This window comes from Chaetura pelagica, unplaced genomic scaffold, assembly GCF_000747805.2.
Source record: "Chaetura pelagica isolate M959 unplaced genomic scaffold, ChaPel_1.0 scaffold47, whole genome shotgun sequence".
Lineage (NCBI taxonomy): Eukaryota > Metazoa > Chordata > Aves > Apodiformes > Apodidae > Chaetura > Chaetura pelagica.
Window position 1 is genome coordinate 593493 of NW_009954140.1, and position 21074 is coordinate 614566.

The following is a 21074-nucleotide window of genomic DNA, read 5'->3' on the forward strand; positions in this document are numbered from 1 at the left end:
AGGGTGTGGGTGTGTGGGCAGCCTGGGGACGGTTCCCCCGCAGCGGGCACCTCCACACGCGCGAGTTTGTGCCTCTGGAGGGAAGGGTTTGGGGCCTCCCCCCTTCCCGGTGCTCACCCTGGCAGGGCCGGGGAAGGAGAGGTGCAGAGCTGTGGTTGTAGGGGCACAGCAGCGGCTCCGGGGCTTTCAGCATCGGTCTGCTTGTTGGGAGGTGTCAGGAGTGGTCAGGTTTGTAGCTTGCCCTGCTCAGCATCTGTGAGGCTGTTGCTCTTTTTTGACCGTACAGGCTCACGTTATGTGTCTGTCCCTGCCTTCTCTTTTTCCCTTGTCTTGGTTTTGGTTATAGCAGATGGACCTGTGTTGATTGTGAGGCTGGGAACTGTGGGGACTCCCCAGATAAATTGCGTTCGTGTGTTATACAACTGTGCATTTCAAGCAGATGGATTCTGCCTTGTGCCTAGCTGCAGTTCCAGGGTAGGAGTTATGGATGCATGTTCCATACAGACTGGAAAAGTAAAAAATCCTTTGTCAAGGTGTGGCATTGTTTATCACAGGATCTTAAATGTTAGAGACAGGGAAAAGGAAGAAAGCACATGGCTTGTTCATCCCCAGCCCTTGCTGGTATGTCCTTGTTGTGTGTCTGCCCCTGAGTCTCCTTCATCTTTGGCTCTTGGCTGTAGGAACCTGGCACTGATGGACTGGGAAGTGATTCTTGAATGAATCAGTCGTAACAGTAATCGTTTTTGTATATTCCACACACAGGGGCTCTTGCTGCTGTCCCTGAGAGGCTGTCCTATATCACTAGCTTGTTGCCTAGGCTTTCTTCTTGCTAGTTATTTGTTTGATTACATCAGTGACTGAAGTTCCTAAATGCTGTGGCACAAGGCAAACAGCAAAAGATGGTCATTGTCCTGAACACCTTAGAGTCTAAAATCTCTTATCCTTATGGAGTCATCCTTCCATAAACAAGGTTAAATCTTTCTTCTTTCTAGGTATTTTCATGCCAAATTCAAACACATACAAATACAAAATTCAAACATCATCATCTGTTGTAGGAGTTACTGGCTAAATAATGTTTTCAGCTCTTTTAATTTTAGATTAATCCCTTTTGTCCCCTTAACCATTTTTTTTGCTCCTCTTCTGAACTCCCACAATTTGTCGATTTCTTTTATTGTAGCCAGTGAAGAAACACCCACATCCCTTCCTTTTCATCTTTCTCCGAGGAGAACTGACTCACCAAGTTCAGTTTGTGTATTGAAAATATCTCTAGTAGGAAGGATATTTTAGGTTATACAGCCTGGAAAGCTTCCTGACTGTTTGATTTGTGGAGTTGTTTTTTAATTGTGGAAGATAGAAGTTCTCCCTCTTGGCCAAGCAGCAGGATATTCTGTCACTAAAGGGCTCAGTGTAAGAAATCTTGCAGTGCTCCTGTTTGCAGAGGTGTCCACATTTCTTCAGGCTTGAGCGTTGTTCTCACATTTCAGAGGATGCATTTATGCCTGGTCACTGCTCCAGTGGTTTGTGCTGGTGTGATCAGGTTGCTCCTCCCCTCGGAGGGGAGCACAGAGCGGTTAGTGTGTGTGAATTGCCGGAGGAGCCCTGCAGGCCAGGAAGGCAGAGTGTAGAGGCTGGCACATCTTTTTTTCTGACACATCCGAGGGCGTTCACCAGGCCTCCTGAAGCTTTTATTCTTGTAACCCTCACACAGCTGGGCCGTGTCTAACACTAACCTTGAGGGTGTATACCTGCTGGGCCTGTTCCAAAGGACCAGCATTGCTCAGCAGCACAGCCAGCTTCCCAGTCATGCGAAAACGGAAAAATTCTTGCCAGTGATCTTTTTTTTTCCCCGTGAGATGCAGCCTTCTATGCTGCCCTATCTCTGTCATCAGGTGGACTCAAGAGACCCATGAAGCAACATCATCCTTGTGTCCTAACACTGCAGCAAGATCTGCACTTCAGCCAGTGATGATCTTCGTGTCTCCTGCCTCGTTTCAGGCAGCTGGGATGAGAGAAGGTGATCCTCTCTGTTCTCTCCCTGCTGGCAGGCTCTTCTGCACTGAGCTGAAATAGAAGAGGAGGTTAGAAAATAGTGTCAGTTGCACAAACACAGCTGGATCCTTTGACTTTAGCCCTGCCTTTTTGACTGCATCCAACAGGAAGCTTATTGCATCACACTCGCGTCAGGCTTAGGTAGTGTCCAGCTGTGTAAATGGATAAAATATTATGATTGTCTTAATTTCTCTTTTTCTTGTATTGTTATGGCTCAGCACTGTCCTGCTCCTCCTGCATATGCAAACTTACATTTGACATGCTTGGGCTGGGGATTCCCAGTTCATATGCTAAGCCTGACTTGGGTGAAACCCCTTGTTTGATTGGCTTTTCTCTCACTTCAATAAAGAAGTAAAACCAGGGAAATATGGGCATTCATTGCCAAGCAATTAATGGGTCTGTGGCTCTCTGCATTCCAATGCTGCTTCTCTATAGATAAAATAAGCACCTTTATTTCCTATCTAATGATGCATCTAAATGTTGAGGCACTGGTACTTCAGTGTTTAGGTCAATTATGAAGTGACTTTATATGTCCCAAGCACAGCAGTGCCTGAGAGCTGAGACAGGTGGCGGCAGGGCTAGGGTAGTGCTGAGACTTTTCTTCCCAGGTTGTTCATTCAGATTCACTTGGTTGCCAATGTGAAATGGGGTTCTCAGGGTGGTACCCGGTGAACAAGTGTCTCTGAAAGCAAACTTTATACCCAGGGCTGAATGGGCCTTTGTCGGCAGTTTCAACACAGAAGCCAAGGATTTGGTACTCCAGGGCACCAAACTTCTTCCTGCAACAAATAATTTCATGTAAGAGTTGAAGCATATTTATAAGGCAGTGCAGAGGAGCTCCCTGCCCACATTTTAAGTCTTCTGCAAAGAAGAAAGGGTTTTAGGTTATATCTTTAAAGATATATGATGCAGCTTAATGAAGGGATGTTCTGAAAAGGTTAAGCAGGTAATTAAGCTCCCCTGGGATGCTCTGTTCATGTGGCTGTGCTGAGACTGGTGCTGAGCATCAGTTCTGTTTTGTCAGTCTCCAGAGCCAGGGCAGGACTTCTGATCAAGCTTGCCAACTTCCATGCACTAAGGTTTTACAGGGAGATTCTATGAAAGTTAGAAATTGGGAGTTCCTTCACATGGAACATAACTTCCCTCACTCCTCCTGAGACTTGGCTATCTTTCTGTGTGAGCTTTTGTTTCAAAAAGTAGATGAATCTGTACCCTGTATGAAAGTGTGAAATAGTCCAGTGTCATTCTAAGAGATCTTTTGAGGTATTTGGAGCAGCTTTAAAAGGAACATTGAACAAGGAAATGTTGGTTACTTTTCCCTGTTTGTACTAGGTCTTTTCAGGAATTTCAGGATGTGCAGCCAACAGAGAGTTCATTTAGTTGAGTGTCCTTACTTGTTTGTGCTCTTCCTGTATTCAATAAATTCCACAAACTTCAGCCAAGAGCTGTTTCTGTCACCTAGGCCTGCAGAGCAGCAGGGGTGCTTTGGAGCACTGAGACATGTCTGATGCCATTTGACTTGCATGAAGAAACTTGAGGTAGTTAAGTCTGGTTTCATGACACTTGCAGGGTGTTCAGCACTTGTGAGTGGGGTAAGAAGGTCTAAGTGCCTCATATGTTTTGAACAGTCACTTGGCCCTGCAGCAGCTGCATTTTAAACTAAGCCTTCTTTGAACCTTTGAGTTCAAAAACCAGATTGGTAGCTTAGCTAGTACAACAAGATGAGATCCCAGAGTTAGTCCTCCCTGGCTGCTGCCTTTTGCTTTTCAGGGTCCCATGAAACTCAGCAGCAGACACAGATTTACCTCTGCAGAATGTTTTCCGGATGCAATCCATGGAACAATTTAGAATATGGCTTTGCAGCTGTCCTTCCATGAGGAGGAAAAGATGAGCAAGCCTTCTAGGACTGCTGTGGTAGCAGGACTGAGGTGGACTCAGAGAGGTTTCAGAGTAGATGTTTGTTAGCTGGTTTTACCTGCCAGTGGAAACATAAAAGGATATGTTTTAATGATGATTAAAACTTGCACTTTGTAATATAGCATGTGTTTATCCATTCCCTCTGTAATGAAAGTACAGGGATGTGTACTGGTTTTTTTCCTGTCCTCCCTGCCTTGCTCTATCCTATCTGGCAAAACAATATATTCTTTCTCATACCTATTACCTTTGTATTAAAATTTTGAGATAGGCTTCTTAACTGCCAGCCCTTAGATGTATAGCTACAGTGTGCTGTTTCTTCCCTTAAAAGATAGAAGAATTACTGTGTCCAGTCATCTTGGCTGGAGAATTAGGTTAAAGCAGGAATCTTGTCTACTATAAATTCAGTCCTCCATCAGAGCTAAGCAGAATACACAGGGAAGATGCATTCATCCCAGAAAAAGTGCTGATAGCCTCACTGTTCTGCAGTCAGTACAATAAGTGAGGTTCTGGTACCCAGGGGAGGATCCTTCAGGAGCCTGAAATAGCCCAGGCAGGAGAGCATTGCTCTCCAAGTTGGAGCATATAGGAATTTAATTCCTGATCAGATACAGGCTGTGGTGTTTAATAGTTGCAAGAACAACGCAATGCATAATAATAAATTTCAGTTCATAATTCCCAGGACGAATGCTGAGGCATCTAACAAATCAGCTGGCACTCTAAAAGCAAGTGTTAATGCTGAATTCCTTATATTAAACGTCTGATGTTCCAGCTTTTATTTCTACAAAACTCCCAGGGAATACAAAAGTAATTTTCTATGTAGAAAGTATGAGGGCTTAGCCTTTAAGGAGTTTAATTTTATAGCCAAATGGGAAGAGAGAGCATTTCAGGCAGAGGGAAAAACTGTGTGAGCTCAGATATTTTATCTTGTACTCTCATTCAGAGTATGGAAATAGTGTGTTTCTAAGTACTTGAGATTTGGGTTTTTTTGGAAAGCAGTGATTCTTGCTGGATATTTGGATGTCTCAACTTGGACACACCTTTTTCCCTGGACAGACACACCATGTGTGAACTTCTTTCTCCTTTTTTTATAGCTGGCAGGGGTTGTCAAATGGTTTTCTCTAGGAACTACATGACCTTCTATACTGTTTCTTGGCTTGATTGGTAATATGTTCTCTCTCCCTTACCAAAGATAAAGCCACTAACCCATCTAACAGGCAAGAAGACTGGGAATACATCATTGGATTCTGTGACCAGATCAACAAAGAACTTGAAGGGTGGGTGTCCGAAACTGCTCTATACTTAATAAATTAACATTCACAGTTTAAAATCTAGAATTTGATCATAACCTTTCATGGTTTCTTTTATATATAATGCTATTGCAAGGAAGGTCTGGCTACAAAAGAAAGGAGATGCTGCAAAGTGTGGTTTCTTTTCTGTGAAAGGCAGGATGGCTTAAACACAGGCTGAGCACTGGGAAAAAGGGAATTCTGAATCTGCCTCCAACGTCAACTTCTGCAGCTGCAGGGTTCTCACCCAGCCAAAATTACTCTGATTGCCAGTGTGTAAAATGGGGTTATAGCTCTTAGTGTCTGATGGGGCTCCGTGTGTTAAAAACCTTCACAAGGCTTAATTGAGGAAACCTCCTGAGTCACAGCTTTCCTGTGAGCTAAGGAAAGATTGTTTTCTTCTGGAAGAAGAAAACTAATGCAAGAGAATGTAGTGATTTCCTGGGCTGGGGACTGTACTGGGAGTTGTTTGGCCCCTCCCAAGCAGGAATCTGGAATTGCTGGCTTAGACTGGCAGCCCTTTCTTCCTTTCATATATACTTACAGAGGTGACCTGAACATTTCTTGTTAGCCTTTGTACAGTGATGGAAAGATGAAGAGTACTATATGGCATTTTTTAAAAAATTATTTGAAAGGCATCTTGTTTATACATCATTTGTGAAAGTCTGAAAATCCTTCAACCTGCTTTGTCTGTCATGGGGATCTGCTTTGTTTCAGGCCACAGATAGCTGTGAGACTCCTGGCTCATAAAATCCAGTCACCACAGGAATGGGAGGCAGTGCAAGCCTTGACAGTAGGTAGTCCTTACCCACCCCCACCTCTTAAACCCAGTTATATATCACGTGACATAATCTTTGCGAAGTATAAGGGGGCAGAGTGTGTGCCAGGGGGCTTAGCTGGGACTGGATGCCCTGATTCCCCCTGCCTGGGGGAGTGGGCCTTGAGAGGGAGCACACTTGTGTAATTAAAGTATCCAGATTGCTCATTAGCAATAGGGCAGTGAGAAACAGTTGGGGTTTAGTTGCAGCAGGTTTGTGTTCATTGTTGTGAGATCTGATGGTGAGATAAGTGACTTAGGTTTTCATAGATGAGAGTGGAGGACCAACCTGACCTGATGTGTCACCCCTTAAGAGGGGAGATCCACTCCCATATCCCAGAGCAGGAGGACATGTCCCACTGACATGGGTCTCTCAGTTCCCTGGTAAGCAGGACACAGCTGCTCTATTGCTGTAGGGTGTTGGTGTTCATTTAAGCCTGTTGTTACTTGGATGCAGGTGCTGGAAGCTTGTATGAAGAACTGTGGGAGAAGATTTCATAACGAAGTAGGGAAGTTCCGCTTTTTAAACGAGTTAATAAAAGTCGTGTCTCCAAAGGTTAGTCCCAGAGTCTTATGGCTGTATTTACATTTTGTTTGAGCTCTGGAAGCTCCAGGCAACATCCAAAATGTTTGCAGTGCTCTATCTGGCTCGTTGCATTTATTACCCTATATTCAAGATCATTTGTTAGCTAAGGGCTTTTTTGTGCTTTGCCTACTATTTTTCTCTGTAAGTTGCATGTATTTACCACCAGTATTTACCATCAGTTCTGCTCCAAAGCTTGGTCTGTGTTTTCCAAAAAGCCAAACAAAACCCCAGCATCAGTGGGGGAGAGGTGTGATGCAGAGGTTAAAAAAAGAGACTTGGCAACACACCACAGAGCTCTAGTCCTCACTCTGCTGCTGACTTACGGTGTTAAAAGTGCCTGGCTAAGTCTCTCAACATTCATGGTCAGTTTAACGTGGCAAAAAATAGACAGAGACATCTGATGGCATGATTGATGAAGCAAAGTATTCCCAGATTCTTCCCTTTAAGACAGGGAAGGGGGTGGTTATCAGTATTGCTGTCATTTTTAAATAGCATAATCCTGAAACCAACAGAATAGCTGCTTTTTCATTTCTGAAGATAATCACAAAGCTTCTCCTCACTGCTATTTGAAGTATGTTAAAGGAACATTTTTTCCACTTATACAGATGTACCTTAGAGCATCTTGGAACGTGGATTATACACCTTTTCATGTATATCACTAACATCCCATTCTCTGGGTTTGGGCTTTATATTTTTAAAACAAAAAGTGAAGAATGTCCACCTTTTTTCCACTCTTAGTACCTGGGAGACCGAGTCTCAGAGAAGGTGAAGACCAAAGTCATTGAGTTGCTGTATAGCTGGACAGTGGCCTTGCCAGAGGAATCAAAAATCAAGGATGCCTACTACATGCTGAAGAGACAAGGTTGGGAGCCTTCCTGCATTTTCTCCAGGCTGTGCTTTGAGCAGGAGCACACAAAATAGGCAGCTTCTAATGACATGGGGTCAAGGCAGGCTCTGAGAGGAGAGATTCCCTGAAAAGCTTTTCATTAAATGCCTTGAGATGGGTTTTTTAACTAGCCAACTTGGGTTGGCTTTTTTAGCTAGCTTAGTTAAGCACCTTGCAAATATTTCTAAGCACTCTCCAGTACCTTGGTTTGTAGGCTCTTTTTTTAGTTTTTCTGGAACTAGTAAGCAAATTATTTGAACAAGTGTAATTTAAAGCAGAGTAAGACTTGATGATCTTAAAGGTCTTTTCCAACCAGAGTGATTCTGTGAAGAGCCTCCATGAAGCTGTTTGTGTTCTTTCAACTAGATCACTTTACCCTTGTACCTGTAGGTCAACTGAAACAAACTTCTTGTGTAGGCACAGAGAAAAAAGTTCAGCTGAGAAGCATGCAGTCTCCTCACAAGAAAAATTGGTTCCAGGAAAGCTCTTGAAGTAGACCACAAATCTAGGGATTTGGCAGTGCAGCAAGCAGGAGGTTTGGCTCTTCCCCACTGCTCTGCTCCTCACCCTGTTCTGCACTGCTCTCTGCTTTCCTGCTCAGCCCATTTATACTGACAAATGTCACCCTGAGTTGGCACAAAGCTGGGTTGTCTGGGACTTCACTTAGTGGTTCAAGAGCTAATGTGAAAGGGGGGAAAGAAAGTAGTGAAAAGCTCTTGATTATACTTGGCTATTAGAGGAGCAGTATGGACATGGCAACAGAGCTGCTGGGCTTTTGGTCTTTATAAAAGAAAACTTTCATTTTCCAACCAGTGTGCTCAGGGGTTTTGATCCTATTATTGCTCATTAGGACAGTGACAGATGGGCTGTGTGGTTGCTTCCACAGCAGCCTGGGAATAACTGGGTGCACTGCCTTGTGTGACTGCAGGTACAAACCATGGGGGTTCCCTTTCTGCTTTCAGGGATCGTTATGTCTGATCCTGTGATTCCTGCAGACAGAACCTTGATTCCTTCACCTCCACCTCGTCCCAAAAACACTGTGTTTGATGATGAGGAAAAATCCAAGGTATAGCGAAGACTTGTATCATAATCACTAATGAAAAGTGATGCACATGTACAAGGAAGAAAAGTTTACTAATTCAACTTTTATTTTTGGGTGATGGTGTGTACTTGTTACTTTATCCACTCAAGTTCCAACTAAAGCTTCATCTATGTTATCACTATGAGATTATTCCTGGTTCAAGTGCCATCCTGCTCTAGAGCATGAGAAGGCAGAGAACATTTCACACACAGGACCAAAACTTACGGACTGGGGGGGATCATTATCTAGTGTCAGAAGTCTCTGAGAGTTCAGAGTATGTGTCCTGTGTAGAAGCAAGAAGGCAGCAACTCACATAATAAACCATAATTTACTCCTGCTGGGGTTGTTGTAACTATGAAAGCAGGGTAAGCTTTGTAATAGTATGCTGGATCTCTTTTCCCCTGGATTGTGCAGTTAGATTCCCCTTGGTGCTTCTCTTTGCCAAAGGGGCTTTATTTATTTCCTCAGTATCCTCTTCTTGTCATACAGCTTCTAGCCAAGCTGCTGAAGAGCAAGAACCCAGATGATTTACAGGAGGCCAACAAGCTTATAAAATCCATGGTAAAAGAGGTAAGAAATTCCTGAAGGATTGGTCCCAATCAGCTGTCTGCTTTCCAGATTTTAAACAATTTGGCTTCAAAATGGTGGAGAGCTTCAGGATGGTGTGAATGACAGGACTCAGGTTTTTTAGACTCCAGTAGTGTGCTGTTAGTACCTCCTGTAGTTGAGTAGTGGGGACTGAATGAGACTGACCAGCAGTGACATCCAGCCTTTCTTATTTTTTAGAATCTCTAAACAGTGCTCACTTGCATCCGCTCCCTGTGGTTACCACCAAAAAGGAGGGGTGCCATCTGATAACTTAGCAGGGCTCTGTGTGATACAAGTGTGTTGGAATTTTGACATTAGCTCCAACTGGGAGTTGTTTGTATTACAAAAATGTCTACAGTTGGTGTCTCTGATGGAGGACAGGGCAAGAAGGGGCAAGGATTGGGTACCCTTTATTATAGTTAACTACATCACTTAAGATCTCAGGTCAGGGTTTGGTGAGAACATGGCAGTACCACCCCAGGATTCTGAGGACTGAGTCATTGGACTGGGTCTTCTCACAAGGAGGCTTCATGGAAACACCTTCCTTTTGGACACCTTCCCGTGGTGCATCCAGCCATGGCATCACCAGAGACCCTGGAATCCAGGAAATGACTCACTCACTTTGATTCTGGCCAAGAAAAACCCAAGGGTAGCTTGTAGCCTGAAGAGGGTGTGTAGGTCACTGCAATGTTTCCATTCAAGCTTCTCCTGTCCCCAGGGCAGATTCTGCTGCATCTGTAGTTGGAATCTCAAATCAGAGATGGGTGGACATTTTCTACCAGACAGTGCTTGTTGTTCCTGGTAAATGTTTTGCTTTAAACACACCTTTTTCATACAATGGCATCATGTGACCAAAAAAAAAAAAAAGTCTTCTGAAAAGGTCAGAAAGGAACTTTTGAGAACATTTCTATTTTTACTGTTACAATTACACATTAAAGTCTATTTAATGAGACTTTTTGGAACAATGGGGTATTGTGTCATTTTAGGATGGTGGTGAAAAGATAATAAAATAACCAACGCTTGACATAAATTGGAGAGGGGTTTTTGTGATTTTTTTTTTGTTTTTAAGTTAGACATTATTTGACATGATTTACAGATCATACCTGCTCTGGTGATAACTGTCGACCTTTCCAGGAACACTCACTTTCTCTGTATCTGTTCTACCCCCTGAAGGACGAGGCTCGGATTCAGAAGGTGACGAGACGCCTGCACACGCTGGAGGAAGTCAATAACAATGTGAAGCTGCTGAATGAGATGTTGGCTCATTACAGCAAAGAGGAGTCATCAGAAGCTGACAGGGAGCTCATGAAGGTGAGTCTGAGCTGCTCCTTCTTCCCAGAAATCCTGGAATTAGTCCTTTCTTCTCCCAGACTTGAGTTTTGCAGAGAATTACAAACAGTGCTGTTTTTAAGTTAGACATTATTTGACATGATTTACAGATCATACCTGCTCTGGTGATAACTGTCGACCTTTCCAGGAACACTCACTTTCTCTGTATCTGTTCTACCCCCTGAAGGACGAGGCTCGGATTCAGAAGGTGACGAGACGCCTGCACACGCTGGAGGAAGTCAATAACAATGTGAAGCTGCTGAATGAGATGTTGGCTCATTACAGCAAAGAGGAGTCATCAGAAGCTGACAGGGAGCTCATGAAGGTGAGTCTGAGCTGCTCCTTCTTCCCAGAAATCCTGGAATTAGTCCTTTCTTCTCCCAGACTTGAGTTTTGCAGAGAATTACAAACAGTGCAGTAAGATGGAGAGCAATGGGGAGAAACAAGAGCAGATGTTGGGAACAGCAGGAAAGAAAATAATCATGTTTTAGTGCCTTTCACCAAAGGACTCCATGGATAATATCTTGATTTTGCAGAGGCTTCAAGTGAGGTCCAGCTGTTCTCCAAAGATGCAGGGTGGCAGAATCAAGAAGCTGCAGTTTGTAACTTACAGCACAGTGGGTGGATAAACTAAAGGCTCAGTGGGACAGAAAAGATGACCTCCCCTTCAAAGGAAGAGTTTTAGCTCGTGGTACAGGGTTGGGAGAACATCAAGAAGGTAAAAATAGCCACCAGGAATGGTTGGATAGGAGAAGAGCCTTGAAGAGTTGCATGTTACCTAATTAAAAAAGTTAAAACTACTTGTTTTTAACACCAAGCTCCTGAAACGATGGCAAGAAGCTTAAGAAACCTCTTTGTCTCTGTGAAACATTTCCTGCTTGCCACCTTGCTCTACATGGTTGCAGTGCAATCAAAGCATCATCTTGGCAGCACAACCTGCTCATCCTTGGGCCTTTAGGGACTACTGTAAAACAAGGAAGGAACATCTCTTTTGGGCTAGAACTGATGTGAGGGAGGACTGAGATGTTGTATTGAACATGTCCTCCCTGGAGGTGTTCAAGGCCAGGTTGGATGGGGCTTGGAGCAACCTGGTCACCTGGTCTGGTGGGAGGTGTCCCTGCCCATGGCAGGGGGCTGGAACCAGATGATTTTTAAGGTCCCTTCCAGCTCAAACCATTCTGTGATTCTATGAAAATGCAGATTGTGCTTAGACTCCCAGACTAATGTCACATCTCAGCCCTGTGGGCAGGGCAGGGACAGGAGGTCTTGGTTGTCCAGCCACGCTGGCACCTTCAGCACAGAGAGGCTGTGTTCTCTGTTCTGGGCTTGCCAGCCTTGGGGGTCACTCTGTGCTGAGGGTATTGCTGACTGTGGCTCCTGGAAGATGAAACCTTTTGTCCTAATCTATCTTCCTAGGAGCTCTATGAAAGGTGTGAAACCAAAAGAAGGACATTATTCAAGCTGGCCAGTGAGACAGAAGATAATGACAGCAGTCTGGGTAAACAGAGCTCCACTTCTCCTTGTTTTAATTGCTTTTGGGACCTGGGACTGTGCAAGGGTTCAGCACAGAGTGGCTGCTGGAAAAACACCTCTTCACTGTGAATGCACTTTGAGCAAGCAGATAAAAGACAAGATCCTTGCCTCTTTATGCTTATAATTTAAATTCAGGCAAGGACTTGACAGTAGAGTTGGGGGCTGGAGGGGCTGGGGGCGATGGTGCGGGACACCTGCTGCTTTTGCAGGAGAAGGGCGTTGCTGCGGGGAACAAATCCTTGGACTCACTTTTTCGTTGTCACTGTAAAGCTAGAGAGGTCAGGGTGTTGCCTGAAGAAGCACAGCAAAGACAGAGTAATGCAGCTCATAGCCAAATAGTTATGTTTTTTTCATGCTGATTAGTTAGTTGGTAAGGGAATAATCTCAGCATTTGTGGGAGCAGAGTTACTAAAGACTTGGAGGTCATTTTTGTCTCTCTTGCATGTAGGGGATATCCTGCAGGCCAGTGACAATTTATCCCGTGTGATAAATTCCTATAAAAAAATAATAGAGGGGCAAGTGATCAGTGGTGAAGTGGATCTCCCTGTGATGTCTGTAGTGGAAGGTGAGTTCCTGGGAAGACAGCTGTTTAACTTTGAATCCTGTGAGTCTTTTGGATGGGGTTTCCTATTAATTGTAGTGAAGTCTGGTGGCTCTTGTGGCCAAGAGTTGGTGGGTCAGAGAGGCACCAAACGGCTCCTAAGCAGTGGACAGATAACTCTGTACATGAGTTGCTCCATATTATTGAAACCTTTGATAGCATCAGTAGTAAACCTGCATCTGCACATTTTGTGTGGCTGGAAGTTCTCTTTATCTTTTCCTCTCCACAATTGTCCTGCTTTTTAATGGTGACATGCAAGAGGAGGACAATTTTATCAAAAGGACAATAGCAAGAGAGTAGGACCCAGGCCAGGGGTCCTGGCTTTTCCAGCAATTTCATTTGTGAATTTAGGCCAGTTGCCCACTTTACCCTTCAATTTCCCCACTGAAGGCTCTGGACATGTGTGTGGCAAAATCACCATTTGGGAATCACAGGTTTCTGCTTGGAGAGCAGCAGAGCAGTGCATAATGCTGCCTGGCAGCATCTCACTGGGACAGGACTGTCCTAAGTAAGAAGAGAATTATAGATCCAGACTGTACGTATTTTCCTCAGCTCCCTGGTTTGCTGATTGTAATTTTGTAGGATCTCCCAAAGCATCATCTGAGCTCCAAAGATTTTGAAAAGACTGTGAATTGTGCCACAAGAAGTACTGGGGAAAGAGCAGTGGTGGTTGGAGCAGATGTTGCTTTTCAGGTAGACGTTTCCTACCTGTCGTGAGTTGATTTAGTAACTTGTGGACAGCAGATGGTCAGGTGGAAAGTATGTGTGGGCTTTCTCTGTTGCACAGAGCCACAAGCCACAATCTGTGTTAGTGAAACCATCTCTCTGATGGGTTGTTCTCTATGTTGGGTTTGCTCTGAGCCTTTTGCCTTCCTTCCTAGTAGTGCTCTTCTCCTGTTTGCTGCAGGGAGTAACTCCACAAGTAATCTCAACACCCTCATTGACCTTGCTGGACTGGATGTCACCAACACCCCACCACCTCCAGTGCCACCCCCTGTCCTGCCACCAGCCCCCACAGCAGCCCCAGCAGAGATTCCCATTCTCCCACCTCCTCCCCAGACATTCCCGCAGCCTCGGAGTGGTTCCTCCAGCCAGGGGGAAGCTGCCCCTTCCCAGCAGAACAGCACAGCCAACTCCCTCTCCTTGCTGGATGAAGAGCTTCTGTGCCTAGGTAAGACACTGAGAGGCCCAGCAAAGGGTGCTTTCATCCTTCAGTACCAGGGCTGGCTGCATCTGGCATGCCTGAAACCAGCAAGAGGTGCCCTTGGTTTCTAAGGGAGTCCAGGGGCCACTCCCTTGCATCATCAGGAATATCAGGCTGGGGCAGTGAGTCAGTATGGAAGACTCTGATCTTCCCAGTGCAGTCTTTGATGTGCCCTTGGTTTCTAAGGGAGTCCACGGGCCACTCCCTTGCATCATCAGGAACATCAGGCTGGGGCAGTGAGTCAGTATTGAAGACTCTGATCTTCCCAGTGCAGTCTTTGACTGAAGTAACAGTTGAGTGTACTTGCAGGCTGATCTGTAGGTGCTTGGACCTGCAGTTGGTACAGATTTCACCTCTCACCCTCACTTTGCCAGACAGCAAGGTGCCTTGGAGGGGTTGCAGAGAGAAACCTGCAGAACTGTGGAGCCCAGATGTGACCAGCAGAAAGACACTGCAAATCAGGAGGGGTTAGAAGAGCTGTGTGCAGGGGTGGCTTGTCAGCTACTGGTGCTGTCAGTCTCTCTTCCTTATTGCAAACTTGCAGCCCATTTCAGTCTTTCATCAGGTTCTTGGGCTCTGGCAGAGCTGAATAAAGTGGGTTGATGATACTGAAACAGTTGCTAAGGAAGGACACCTAACTCATTGCCTCCTACAGTTACCCTGGTTTTCCTTTCAGGTCTGAATGACCCAGCCCCTGCAGCAGTGAAGGAGACCTCAGAAAACAAGCAGTGGAGCACTGAAGTAACAGTTGAGTGTACTTGCAGGCTGATCTGTAGGTGCTTGGACCTGCAGTTGGTACAGATTTCACCTCTCACCCTCACTTTGCCAGACAGCAAGGTGCCTTGGAGGGGTTGCAGAGAGAAACCTGCAGAACTGTGGAGCCCAGATGTGACCAGCAGAAAGACACTGCAAATCAGGAGGGGTTAGAAGAGCTGTGTGCAGGGGTGGCTTGTCAGCTACTGGTGCTGTCAGTCTCTCTTCCTTATTGCAAACTTGCAGCCCATTTCAGTCTTTCATCAGGTTCTTGGGCTCTGGCAGAGCTGAATAAAGTGGGTTGATGATACTGAAACAGTTGCTAAGGAAGGACACCTAACTCATTGCCTCCTACAGTTACCCTGGTTTTCCTTTCAGGTCTGAATGACCCAGCCCCTGCAGCAGTGAAGGAGACCTCAGAAAACAAGCAGTGGAGCATGTTTGAGGTACAAAGGAGGGTCTGAGGGGAGAGGAGGGAGGGATGGTCATTGTGGGGGTTCTCAGGACACATTTTGTCACCGTGGAGAAACAGGATCACACATACAGGCAGAGGGGCAGCTGTTCCTGAGGGGAACTCTGGCTTAACTCTGAAATCTGTGATAGGTGTGTCTAAACAGAGTAGATGTCACTGAACCTGGCCTTCTTAGTTTCCCATCTGTCCCCCATGAGTTAGAACTTCCTTAAATTACAGATCAGATGTAGTCCTGTCATAGGCCACAGACTTTGCTGCTTTCCACCCAGCACCTGTTTTTGCAGTAAATCTGTCTCCCTCTGTAAGGGTGCCATCCCCCCAACAGGGACTAGCAGAGAGTTGGAGCATCTACTTGTCCTCTCTTTCAGAATGACCAGTTGGGCCTGGATTTCTTTAACCCGAAGATGGTGACTGTTGCTTGCAACCCTGCAGGGAACCCTCTTCTCCATCACACATCACAGACTACATGTGGAACGTCAGCAGCGCTGCCCTCTGCTTTCACAGCCTCTCAGACTGCTCCCAGCATCCCAGCACCAACCTCAGCACCATTTGTCTTCTCTGCTGGACCAGCTGCCCCTGTGGGGCCTCCTAAGACTATTCCAGCTGCTCCTGGGTACTTCACCTCATCCGTGGGGAGCAATATGTCACATAAGATGGATGCATTGGGACAACTCCTTGAAGAAGCCAAAGGGTAACCAGAAGTCCTGGGCTGTGCACTGTCTCTGCAGTTAGAAAGCCAAGCTTGCTGCAGTGTCAGGTGCAGGGGCAGATTTTTGTTTCTCTACTTGGGTAGAAACGTATGATTGTGGTTTTTCTTCCCAGGGGGTTTCATTTTACAAGCTAATACTGAGAAGTCCCCCTTCCAGGAAGGAGAGGCAGCACTGGCAGGTAGCATGGACCAGTTGTGCAGTTGCCTGATTCAGATGTGTAGTGTGAAGCTGAACAGGCTGCCAGGGTACAGAGCCCTTTGCCAGGGTGGACTCTGCTCTCTTCTTGGGTGAGAGAAGAGATCCCTAACCCCACCGCCACCACTGCCCTTGTAGCTTTCCTGCTTACATGAGACCATAACGAGTCACTAACTCTGATCTGGCTCCAGGCCACCTCTTTGTCCTTGTGATCTGCTGCTGTCTCAGGTTTGTGGTGAGATGCCTGCTTCACTTTCTGCTCCATTGCCCATGTTTTTTTCTGTCTCTCTTGCAGGACTGCCACCCAAGGCATGGGGACACCCTCAGTGTTCTCTGGGGTTACTTTGCCAACCTCCATCACTTCTGCCCCATTAATAGGACCTACAGGGCTGCCAGTCACTGCCCCTGGAGCCCCTCCAGTTCCTTTCCCAAGCAGCTGCACTGCAGGCTCAGGAAGTCCTCTCTTCCAGCCAGCATCATTCCAGCAGCAAGGCAGTCCCATGAGAGCACCTGAAGTTTCTTTGGCCAATGTCCATGTTCCCTTGGAATCCATTAAGCCCAGTAAGTATCTCAAGGTTTTCACCTTTCCCTGAATGTGTTTTAAAAGCAAAGCTTCTTGGCAGGGGTTGTGAAGTGGAGGGGAAGGACGAGAGGTCCCAGGTGAGCAGTCAGATTGCCTGATGCTGCTGCAGATCATCTTCTGCAGCAGAAACCTGCATTCCTCTCCTCTGCTCCCCGTGGCAGGCAGTGCCCTCCCAGTGACAGCCTATGACAAGAACGGCTTTCGGATCCTCCTGCACTTTGCCCGGGAATGCCCACCAGGAAGGTCGGACGTGCTGGTGGTGGTGGTGTCCATGCTGAACACAGCACCTCTTCCTGTGAGGAACATCATGCTGCAGGCTGCTGTGCCAAAGGTAGGGATGCATGGCCTAGACCTGTGGCAACATGACGCTGCCTTTGAGAAGGCCTGGGTGTGAAGTGAGGGATGTGGGACAGCCTGGTCTTACCCTCCTGTAGGCTGTGCTCTGCCTCTTCCCAAAGTATCAAAGGGGTTGTCAGAGGCAGCAAACGCTGAGTAGGATAACTCAGGAACTACAGGAAGTTGGTGCTCTATTTTCCAGCTGTGTCAGTTCTTGAAGGTGGCTCAGACTGTACAATGGCAGGACTGTTACAGGGACAGAGCCACCTTTGAGGGTTTTAGAATCAGAATTTCTGACAATATGTTCCATTCTGGTCTTATTACACCTGGATAATTACAGATGGCCAGCTTGTTTTTTGAAAACTGGCCCAGTCTCAGTTTTGGTCTGCTTACTGACCTGAAGGTGTTGGCATTAAAACCTGACAGAAGAGCACTCGGATAGGAAGGTGCTGTTGGTGTTCACCTGAGCAGTGCCTGCACTCTGGGCTGACTCTGACCTATTCCTATCACATTGCACGAGCTGGGCTGGCTCTTGTTTCCTGATCCTTGCATGTAGGTTGATTCTCTTCAGCTTGGGGTGTGTGCTGTTATCTCTCCAGCCTGTACATTCATCTTTCATTGTCCCCAAGGTAGGAGGTAATCCCTGAGGTTCTGCTTTTTCCTTTGCAGTCCATGAAAGTGAAGTTACAGCCACCCTCTGGCACTGAGCTGTCTCCATTCAATCCCATCCAGCCACCTGCTGCCATCACCCAAGTCATGCTCCTGGCAAACCCTGCAAAGGTGAGAGGGGCAGGGGAGTTGATCCTGTCCTTGTCAGACAGATGTGGTGGCAGCTGAATTCTAGATGGGATGGACCAAACTCTTGAGCAGATACAGCTGCTGGTTCCTAACTTGCCCTCCAGGGGTAGTTCCTGCACAACGTTGGTGTTTCAGTTCAGGGTTAGAGGGAGGGAGGCTCTTCCCCAACAGACTGTGTCAGAAGGGGGTGGTATGAGAAGGACCTGTAAGTTTCTCCCAACAAAAGGACCAGAGTCACAAAAGGCTGAGCTGGATCAGGAGCTGGTCTGACTCCTCTCAGTGCCTACCTTTGGTGATCACTAGATGGATGGCAAATTAGCTGGTGCTATAGAAATTCTTTTGCTGTGTTGAGGCTGACCTGACAGATCTGAACCAACAGACAAATTATCAGATCATGTCAGTTCCATTGTTTTTTGAGGATGTGCCTGTGAGCAGTGAGACAATGTGGTTAACACTTTCTTTTCTGAGGAGCTGTTTTTCCTTGCTGCATTTACTCATTTAAGTAGCCTGTTCCACGAAGCTCAAAGCTGTATGCTGGAGTAGTTTCTAATTATCTGACAAATCCAGATGTTACTACTTGAGCATTACAGCAAAATGGTCCTCAAAGTATCAGCTGAAAGCTTTGAGATCCAAAAGGATAAATGTCAGAGGGGTTTAGTGGGTTGTTGAAAACCTTTATGAGGTACATGGAGATCCTCTCACTGAAGGACTGGTTCTACCTCCTGCTTAACATTTTACTAGGAGTTTTGCAGAGCAGGAAATGTTTTATCTTCCTCCACAGAATGAGGAATTTTCAAAGTTCCTCCAGGTGTGGTCTCACTAGGGCAGAGTAGAGGGGAAAGAGAACCCTTGACCTGATGGCCACACTGTTCTTAGTGCACCCCAGGATACCATTGGCCTTCTTGGCCACAAGGGCATGTTGCTGTCCCGTGGATAACTGATTGTCCACCAGGACTCCAAGGTCTTTCTTCACAGAGCTGCTTTCTAGCAGGTCAGCTCCTAACCTGTACTGGTGCCTGGTGTTACTCCTACCCAGCTGCAGGACTCTGCACTTATTCTTGTTGAGCCTCATTAGGTTCCTCTTTGCCCAGCTCTCCAGTCTGTCCAAATCTTGCTGATATGTGCCAACTATTATCACAGGTTGTTCATGCTTTCCCCCTACTGTTCCATGCTAAGCAATAAAGCTTTTTGTGGCATAAAACCTGTAAGGTAAATAACTCAGGTTTGCTAAATAAGCTGTACAGCTCCAGGAACTTAACCTTGGCCCTCTTCCCCTGCTCTGTGCAACATAGGTCCTGTGCTCCCTGTAGAGCTGTAACAGTGACACGTTTTGTCCAGGAGCTGTTCTGATGTTTCTCTCTGGTTTTGTCTCCCCTGCAGGAGAAGGTGAGGCTGAGGTACAGACTGACCTTCACACTGGGAGACCAGCCCAGCACAGAGGTCGGTGAAGTGGATCAGTTTCCCCCAGTAGAGCAGTGGGGACATCTATGACCTTAGGACACTGCCAGAGACTCTGTGACAGGACCAGGGAAGGATCCCACAGGACTGGAATGAATGTGACCTGGGGAGGGACACACATGCTATCCACTGGTGATGTTCAGCTTTGTTTACATGTTCTGACCACTCTGCTTGAAGCTTTCGTCCAGAATGTTTTGCCCCATGTCAAAGGGGTCCTGGGACATCTGTGCCAAGCATGAACTGAGTGGCAGCTGGTTACAAGAAGTGCTGGTGGCTTTTATCTTGACCTCTGGGTGAATCTGGTTCTATCTCCCCTCTATTAAACTTGAAGTTACTGTATATTGAGGGCAGACCTGTCAGCAGAAGGGGATTTAGTTGCTTTGTTCCTGTGCTGCTGTCTGGAGATACCTACAGGCTGGTGGGTGGTGGTACCACCATGAGCTTCCTCAGACACGTGCCCTCCCTGGGCCCTGCTCCTCAGCGCCAGGCTGGACCCACTAAGCATGGTGAGCAATAACACTGGCTCCCTGAGGGAATGCTCATTTTTTACACTGAGATGGTATTTGGCTCCCTTCCTTCCCCCCACTGCTTCATTCCCAAGAGCCACTGGAAGTAGCTCCTCGCTCTGTGCTGTGTGACACTGGATTTCAGCTGTATTTATTTTATACTGCTCACTGCCTCCTTCTTGTATCTGTGTTGGGCAGCTGAAGCTGAGTTTTGTACAGAAATGGTCACACTGGGGTTTTTTTTATGCCTTCATTGCATTCCACAGTGTGGGGAAAAGAGGAAATGTGTAGTGAAGTGGCAAACGGGGCTGGAAAGGAGCAGTCAGTGTTGGTGGAGGACAGGACCTGGAGAGCAGAAGTGTCTTCACAATCATCCATCAGGTACATTGACTAAATCCAGGAATAAGGAGAGGTGGCTCTGCTGTCCCCTCATGCAGGCAGTATTGTTATTGTAGTTGAATACTGTGTTTTCTTGAGTACAGTGGAATACAAGATGTAAATAATAGAGCTATAGGATATCTAAACAGAAACAAGGAGGGCAAGGCAGCTCCACTGGGCTGTGCTGATGCATGTGCTGGGTTTAATGCCCTGGTTTATTTGCTCCCTGTAGGAAGTGGACAAGTGCAATTGACTCAAGGGGGAAAGCTGTTGTGCTGGACATCAGTGTTTTGTGCTAAGAGGGGGCATGACCCTTCTAGCTACAGTCTCACAGAAACTGGGTTTGAATCACCAGAAGGTGATTCCAGCAATCCCTTCCTTCTCCCTCTTGCTTTCCAACCTCAAGTGGTGCCTCAGCTGGCTTTGAGACAGACTCTTTTGAATTAACAGGGTGGGGTTTTTTTCAACGTCCACTGACAAAAGCACAGCTAGGGCAGGTCCTTGGACACCCCGCTCAGTGTTTCTAGCTGTGTTGTCAAGCAACAGCTCATCTTAAACTGTGAGCAGTCAGCTCAAGTCCTGAGATAATCAGGAGATGCCTGCTTGTTGTAGGAAGAAAACTCCAGAGAAAGTGCTGCTGGAATTGGTGGCAGCTGTAAAACCTATCACTGCAAATGCAGCTTTGAGTTACTTGTAGCTGAAGTTTCTTTACTGTGTTGCTAAGTAAAACTCACCAGAGGTGAAGCACTCCGTGGGTTCCAAGGCCTGAGGTCCCAGTCAGAGGAACCAGGCAGCTGTAGAAGCCCCTGAATATGGAATCAAAGCTTGGCCAAGGAGCTTGCTGTAAACTCGTGGTTGGAAGCTGATGGAGACCCCAACCTTGTCAGCTCCCTGACCTAAGAGGCAAGTGAGAGGGATGGGCACATTGTTGGGGTCTGTAAAGAAAACAAGTGTTAAATGGCTGGACTAGGCTAGGGGACAAGGAGAGAATTCTTTCTGCCTCAGACA

The 21074-nt window shown here is 46.4% G+C and overlaps 2 protein-coding genes across 2 annotated transcripts in view; one reads left to right on the forward strand and one right to left on the reverse strand.

Moving 5' to 3' along the window:
• Positions 1–1805, reverse strand: part of MRPS7 (mitochondrial ribosomal protein S7) — a 4867-nt gene extending 3062 nt beyond the window's left edge. The window contains exon 1 of the mRNA XM_010002732.1: positions 1731–1805. Coding sequence (XP_010001034.1) covers positions 1731–1805 — 75 coding nt within the window. The remainder of the gene's footprint in view (positions 1–1730) is intronic.
• Positions 1806–5155: 3350 nt separating this feature from the next.
• GGA3 (golgi-associated, gamma adaptin ear containing, ARF binding protein 3) lies at positions 5156–19623 on the forward strand. Its single transcript, XM_010002652.1, has 16 exons — positions 5156–5240; positions 5970–6045; positions 6527–6625; positions 7394–7517; positions 8504–8607; positions 9112–9192; positions 10384–10521; positions 11956–12037; positions 12521–12637; positions 13581–13844; positions 15009–15076; positions 15471–15790; positions 16333–16568; positions 16752–16921; positions 17596–17706; positions 19105–19623. The coding sequence occupies exons 3-16, from the start codon at positions 6542–6544 to the stop codon at positions 19213–19215; spliced, it is 2010 nt and encodes a 669-aa protein (XP_010000954.1). The 5' UTR covers positions 5156–5240; positions 5970–6045; positions 6527–6541; the 3' UTR covers positions 19216–19623.
• Positions 19624–21074: the final 1451 nt, after the last annotated feature.